At 34.8% G+C, this 7,320-nt stretch overlaps 1 protein-coding gene across 3 annotated transcripts; it reads left to right on the top strand.

Annotated features, from left to right (window-relative positions):
* Nucleotides 1-678: 678 nt before the first annotated feature.
* Nucleotides 679-7,320, top strand: LOC120351293 (succinate dehydrogenase [ubiquinone] cytochrome b small subunit A, mitochondrial-like). 3 transcript variants are annotated; one of them, XM_039427997.1, is made up of 4 exons: nt 679-967; nt 2,908-3,008; nt 5,867-6,078; nt 7,027-7,320. In XM_039427997.1, exons 1-4 carry the CDS (start codon nt 919-921, stop codon nt 7,253-7,255), a joined length of 591 nt encoding a protein of 196 aa, XP_039283931.1. In that variant the 5' UTR covers nt 679-918; the 3' UTR covers nt 7,256-7,320. The 3 variants fall into 3 exon arrangements, with proteins under 3 accessions (XP_039283931.1, XP_039283933.1, XP_039283932.1); XM_039427998.1 differs by lacking the exon at nt 679-967 and adding an exon at nt 1,695-1,811; XM_039427999.1 differs by lacking the exon at nt 5,867-6,078.

Consider the following 7,320-nt stretch of genomic DNA (forward strand, 5'->3'; position numbering starts at 1 on the left):
TTGCAATAATTGGATAATCAGATTTTCTCGAATTTCGAGCTTATTTTTTATTTTAGGTGAAAATGTTACTGAACATTAATTGTAGAGATTCTCATGCTCAATCTTTTCCACTCGAAATTTTTTGTTTAAATAGTATCTGAAGTCTGATAATTGAGAATCTAAAATCAAACTTTGCATAGATGGGGCGGAGCTCCTGAAATTTTTACAGATATGGGACTTGTGGCAGTTGATAGAGCTTATCAATGACTATTCTAGGTATAACCTTAATCAAAATCGTTGGAGCCGTTTTTGAGAAAATCGCGAAAACCCTGTTTTTGACAAAATTTTCGCCATTCTAGCCGCCACGCATCTTGAATCGCATTTGATCGAAATTGTTCGTGTCGGATCCTTATAGTGTAAGGACCTTAAGTTCCGAATTTCAAGTCATTCCGTTAATTGAGAGATGAGATATCGTGTACACAGACTCATATACACACTCACACAGACACACACATACAGACCAATACCCAAAAACCACTTTTTTTGGACTCAGGGGACCTTGAAACGTATAGAAATTTAGAAATTGGGGTACCTTAATTTTTTTCGGAAAGCAATACTTTCCTTACCTATGATAATAGGGCAAGAAAAGTAAAAATGATATTTCATTGATAATGCGAAATAAGTCTAGTACTATATTCCACTAAAACAGTTTGTGACAAAGTTTGAAGAACAGCTGTCTTTAATAATTAGAGGACTGTTCGACCAGTCTGAACAAAATTGGTATTAGGCCTATATGGGATGTTGAGCTTGAAAAAACTGGGAGTTGATCATATGAGAAAAGTTTAGCATAATGTTTAATAGTATTTTCCAATGTATCTAGCATAGTTGGAATCCAGTCCAACACGGTCATTAGTTGCCTGTATTTTTTGACAAATCACAATGGCGCTATCCATAGGCCTACTTCTGCGAAGTAAAATATGTCCTCAAGGTAAGATTTTTATCTATAAGCTATATTACAAAAATAATTTCAAATAATCTTAAATTTATTTACCGTATATAAAAAATTGAATAGTACCGCACTTACACAAAAATGACTTGTATTTGCGAGCCGGACGGCCTTAACTTTTTGCAAATTTATTTGCAAGCTAGGGATATTAACAGCTACACTAGTATATATCAAAAAATATACCATTTCATATAAGAATGTCGCCCAACATGGATGGCAATATATCACTTCATATAAGAATGGCACAAATTGCAAAAATTTATGTAATTTACATAACAGACACATTGCATATTTTCATAAGTTACTTGCACTGTACCGTTTTTTATACGTGTACTAGTTGTGTAGAAAGTAGTATGAAAGATAATGTAAGAAACAATCATGTTAAAAAAAATTATCATGATAGAATTGCAATTTCTGACCTATGATTTGTTTTTTTATGGTTAACCTGTCAACAAATTTTTCTAAAAATGTTCAAAGCTAGAATGTATATCACATCAGTATATATAGGCCTTGATCCAGCATTGGAACCTACATAATTATATTGATAGAGTAGGTCAAGACGAATTCAAGTATTTGTAACATTGTTGATTTTGTAGGATTGACTAAAAATAATAAGGAATTAATTTTTGGTTGTTCAATGGGCTAGGTTAAAGATAGTTGAATCTTATGTGACAACTGATTTTAAAACATTAAAGCTTACTACCATACTGATATAATTAAAAAAGTACAATACAACAACCTTTTTGCTTCAAAAGAGGTACCTAATTTATTTGTTTGGTGATTAATAGGTAATTGCTTTTTTTTAGAATAATCAATTCTAAAGCGGGTAAGTAAGGTAGGCCTATATTTCTTATTTACTATTTGCACTCTGTATTTATCTTCTTTCATCTTATACCTGAAATATTTCAAGTGTCATATTTATGTTGTCTAAAGCCGCGTTCACACCAAAGTTATTAACAAAATGTCTATTTCTAAACATTATAGAACGTCCTTATACATTCTATTAGATTGAACATAAGTTATCATACATATATGTGTTTGTCAAGTTCCGTTCAATCTAATAGAATCCGTAAGGACGGAAAAATACATATTTTGTCAATAACTTTTGTGTAAACGCAGCTTTAGATTATTCAACTTTTGTAACTTGTTTTTCTGTACTCTGTGCATCCGCCGTCGTGTTTGGCAGAACCCTCAATAATTATTGTTCTCACTTCCAAGCAGGGTACTAAACTTATAAACGGTACCCTCCTAAAGTCAGAAAAATTCTACTCCTACCTTAATAATTTGAAATCCAAAAAATATTGCCAGTAGTCATTTTGAATATTGCTGGCCTATTTTTTTGAGACCCCCACCGCAAAGATTTAATTTTAAGCCTACCAAGAATGCATTCTGCGTTCTAATACCACCTGTTCATGTGGGCAGTGGGCACCCCTGCCTGCTGATGAATAAGCTTTTTATTACGTGTAATCTAATTAACTTCTAATTTCAACAACCGTTAACCGCTATGACCTAGAAAGCTATCCTACTATCCGACCCGTTTATGGAATGCACACTGAAAAGGCTCTTATTACACTAGGACGCCAACGGTATCCGTATGTAAAGGCAGCTGAGACACCAGTGAGTCACTAATTGGGTCCAAGCAATGTTTGGACTGCTCACCCGAGTAACACTAGCTGCACAAAAAATCCAAAGTCTCAACTGGTTTCCCTAGTGTAATGAGCGCAATAACAGCTAAAGCCCCGTGGCTCGATTCGATACTTGGTGTGTATTATTGGTTTTCTAGTGGCCCAATTCAAGCCGCTGTACCCTCTGCCTTACCTTTACCCTTAATGGTAATGAATAATAAATTTCATCTAAAGAATAAATAAGGAAAGACATTTTATGAAGGCTTGTGAATTGCAGTATTTCTTCTTATCCTGCAGGACTACTATGGACAACAAGACAATTACCAGCGATGTCAAATGTAATGCTACATTTCAATGTGGAACAGTCCATTCTAAAGCCCAATTCAATTTTAATCAAGGTAACTGAGATTTGATTGATTCTTATAGACTAAAAACCGTTGATGAACTAAAATTAATTGATACTTACTTGATACTTGAATTCTTTGTCCTTGACCGGGAGAACCGGATAGACTGTGTCAGGGAGTTCAGGGGGTCACCCCTCAGACTCTGGGATGGCGGCTGTTTGTGTTTGAGTATAGGGGCTCATCCACTAGTTCTGCCAATAAGTATGATGGCCGTTGTATTAGGCGTTCTTTCAATATTTGCTTAAACTTTCTGGCTTCGCAATTTTTTATATATTCAGGGAGCTGGTTATACAGTCGCAGTGCTGATATTTCAAAACTTTTTTGAGTTGCTGTGTAAGTCTGCTTCGAGGTACATCCAGGTCTGCCGCATGTCGAGTGTTGTAAGTATGTATATTGCTTCTCTTTCTCATGTTGTTTGATTTGTTCTTTATGAATAGGAGTGAGCAGAGTACATAGTGGCTAAAGATTGTAAGTACTCTCAGCTTTTTGAATACCGGTAGTGGCCTGCAGTGTGCCAGGTGGTCGGAGAATGTGATTATCCTAATGGCCTTTTTTTGTAGCAATAGTATAGCTGAGCTGGCTGAAGCATGTCCCCAGAGAAGGATTCCGTATGTTATGTGACTGTGAAATAGCGAATAGTAAGCTGTCATCAAGTATTCTAGAGTGACAACATACCTTAGTTTTTTTAGGAGATGTAGGACTCTTGCTAGTTTTAGGCATGTCTTTGAAATGTGTGTGTCCCATTTCAATTTTCTGTCAAGGCAAAAACCCAATAATTTTACTGGTTCGGTAGTGCTTTCAGGTTTTTCGTTTTTCAGAGAGCATATTAATATTTGGGATTTGTCCTCATTGAGTTTAAGTTTGTTTTTTTGGAACCATCTCTTTGCCTCCTGTGTGTGAGTTTCGTTCATTGCCAATGCCTGTTCAGTAGATATTCCTCTAGACATCACCGTCGTATCATCTGCAAACAGTATGGAGTCCTTGCTGGGAACAAAGTCATTTGTCAAAAGGATGAATAGAAGGGGGCCTAAGACAGAACCCTGGGGCACTCCATGTTTGATATCTCTAATCCTTGACAAAGCTCCTTTTATTGAGACTACTTGGCTTCTGTCTTCAAGATAACTTTTTATGGTGTTGAGGACCGGGCCGCTGATTCCATACCTTTCCAGCTTCTTTAGGAGAATTTGGTGTGGAACACAATCGAAGGCTTTACTCAGATCAAACAGTGTAAGGGCCATTGTATCACCAGTCTCAAATGTGTTCTGGATTTCGCTAGTCAGGGCAATCAGTGCGCTTGTTGTAGAGCGGCCACTTCTAAAACCATGCTGCTGTTGGCAGAGGAGGTTGTTACTTTCGAAGTAATCCACCATTTGTTGCTTCATAATAGTCTCCAGCACCTTTGCCATGGTGGGAGGAATTGATATTGGCCTGAAGTTAGCTGGCTAGTCAACTGCACCTTTCTTGTGAACTGGTCTGGTTTTTGATATTTTCAAAATATCAGGGAATCTGCCACATTTCAGACACTCATTTATTGCGCTGGCTATTGGTTCAGCAATAATTGTGATGGTTTCTTTCAAAATATTACATGATATGCCATGGATGTCTTGCGATTTCGACCCTCTGAAATTTCTTACTAGATTCACTATCTGTGATGGACTAACTTCCTTCCACTCAGTCATTCTGTGTTGTGTCAACATGATGTTAGAAGATGGTTCCATATCATTGGCTGGTAAACTTGCTTGTATCTCTTCAGCAACTGTTGTAAAATAGTCATTGGAGTCATCGGGATTCAGTTCGAATTCTACTTCTTCTTTTTTGGGCCTATGACTATTTATAATGATTTGATGCACAAATAAAAATGAGGCTATCAACCAGCAACAAAATGGCATGTACATTATTACAGCTTTACAACTTAACTATTATTACTTCTAATAATAAAATCTATATTCCTAATAAGTTGCTCGATAGTAATACTGAAATTTGAAAACAATTTATATGTAACTATCAATACGAAATTGACAAATTCATTTCATTTTCAGAAAGTTTACATTTTATAATACATTCCCCTGAAAATTACTCCTCTAATATGGAACAAGTCCGTGTTGAGAGAAGGAGTCAATACAACAACAATAATATAGTTACAGTAGGCCTATAGTGAGGTCCACGTTTTAATGGCAGTAGAGAAAGATAGGAGAACAACGGTGCCAATCCTCTGTCTTGTCAATGTCTTCTATGGAGGGTAACTGATAACGGTTTATTGATGTAATATTAACGGTTCATTCTCGTTTAAAATAATCAATTATATTTTATCAAACAAGAAATTACATTTTTCTATGATTTCGTATTGAATTTTCATAATCAAGATTAAATATTTTGTTAATAAAATTATATTTCTACATTGTTAAAGAACAATCTGGCAACAGAGCAAAGCGAGAAAAAGATAGCGCTATCCGCTTTGTTGAATGATAGACAAGGACAGCAATACAATTGCTAATCAAACACTGCCATTATAACATGGACCTCACTATAGTTGCCTACAAAATAAATCTTCACTTAATTAAGTATTCGCTTACATGAGCCAATATGAAAATCGAACTACAACCAAAGTCTTCAAGTATGATATCAATTTTTTAAAATAATAAAGAATTTCACAATATTGAGAAATAAATTTCAGATATCGTTCGTTGGCTTTCCCAACATGGTCTTATTAGAGCAATAATAATATTTTCATTCATATTATACAAAATTTGTATAAAAATTTGAGACACATGATACTAAACCAGATATGATAGTCAAGTTAAAAAAATTACAGTTTACTACGGCGAAAAAAAATATTGGACATTTTTTTCCAGAAATTAGATACAAGCTCGGAGAACACTCTCAGAAACTTCTCAACAAGTGAAAGCCGTTTTGCTAGTGCAGCAGGCAAATACCACGTACATCTGTGGACATTTGAAAGAATTCTTTCTTTTTCCCTGCTTGGACTCATTCCATCAATTTTCTTCTTCGAATCAAAAGAATTGGAAAGTGCAATGGCCACATGTGTATCCTTGCACGCTTATCTGTGAGTTATTTTTCAACATATTGATGAAACATGGTTTACTCAGTTTTTGAAGTTAAAATTACATGGGAAATGGAGAGTGTACTGCATTTACAAACCAAACTTGAATGTATGGATTATTAGTAGCTACTTGAAGCTCAGTCACAGATTAAATAATATCAAGATTTACAACGGTATGTAGAGTGGTGAGATGTACGAGTAGATAGTGAAAGTGATAAGTTGGGTGGTTGGTATTCTTATTGAAAAAATACTAAAATTGCCACAAAAACTTCTTTATCAAAATAAATTACTAGACTTTGGCCATGGGGTTATGGAAGATCCACTATTTTAAATGAACTAGAAGGTTGTGACAATTTTAGTATTATCATTAAAAGTGATATCAAGTTGATATTTAATAGAGAATTAGCAAAATTGAATCCATGATTACCTGTATTTTAATGAAGAATACTACCAATTTCACGTTAATATAATTTAGACTACTAAAATAATGTTATAGTAGGACGCTGTTATACACCAAGGACCGTATTTATAAACGAGTTTTGAAAATGAACTCGAGCAAAGCTTATTTTGGTTACCTAGCGCTTATCAGAAAAGTTCTGTTTCGAAATGGTCTTGGCTTAATTGAGTATTTTTAAGAAAATATTCTTCCAGTACAGCCTTAAGGAAGCATTTGGAAACCAATCAGAGTCGTTAAATCAAGCTAAGATTTATAAATAAGGGCCCTTGTGATTCTCCCAATTCTTACCGTCATTTCATGAACATAATGTGACATTGGGATGATATTTCAAATTAATTCAATTTATCATGAAAAGTAATTTTTGAAAACAGTCAGCGCTTTAGATACTTCAGATAATAATCAGGTCTATCTGATTTTGATTCCCTTTATTGATGATGATAATTATCTCTTTATTGGAAAAATAAATGCTTAATGACGTTTCTTTCTGTTTCCAGGGGAATGGATTCAATTTTGACCGACTACGCCGCAACTAGAGGTACGATTAAGGCAAAAATAACAAAAGGAATATCAATTCTGTTGGGTGTAGCCATGCTGGCGGGTTTGCTCAATATTATACACAATGATATTGGATTAGCTGAGCTGCTCAGAATGATATGGAGATTGGGCAAGGAAGAAGGTGATGAGCAGCAACCTGCAATCAAACACCCCAAATTTGATGAATGAATTAATTAATCTCAACATTGTTTTCATTGTAATTTGTCATTGATATTAAAAAAAATTACTCACAA

This window comes from Nilaparvata lugens, chromosome 5 (genome assembly GCF_014356525.2).
Source record: "Nilaparvata lugens isolate BPH chromosome 5, ASM1435652v1, whole genome shotgun sequence".
Lineage (NCBI taxonomy): Eukaryota > Metazoa > Arthropoda > Insecta > Hemiptera > Delphacidae > Nilaparvata > Nilaparvata lugens.

Excerpts from the sequence above, each read along its gene's own strand:
- LOC120351293 (XM_039427997.1), top strand. The coding sequence starts at position 919 with ATGGCGCTATCCATAGGCCTACTTCTGCGAAGTAAAATATGTCCTCAA. Across the intron at positions 3,009-5,866 it reads CCAATTCAATTTTAATCAAG|AAATTAGATACAAGCTCGGA; the intron begins GTAACTGAGATT and ends ATTTTTTTCCAG. Across the intron at positions 6,079-7,026 it reads GTATCCTTGCACGCTTATCT|GGGAATGGATTCAATTTTGA; the intron begins GTGAGTTATTTT and ends TTCTGTTTCCAG.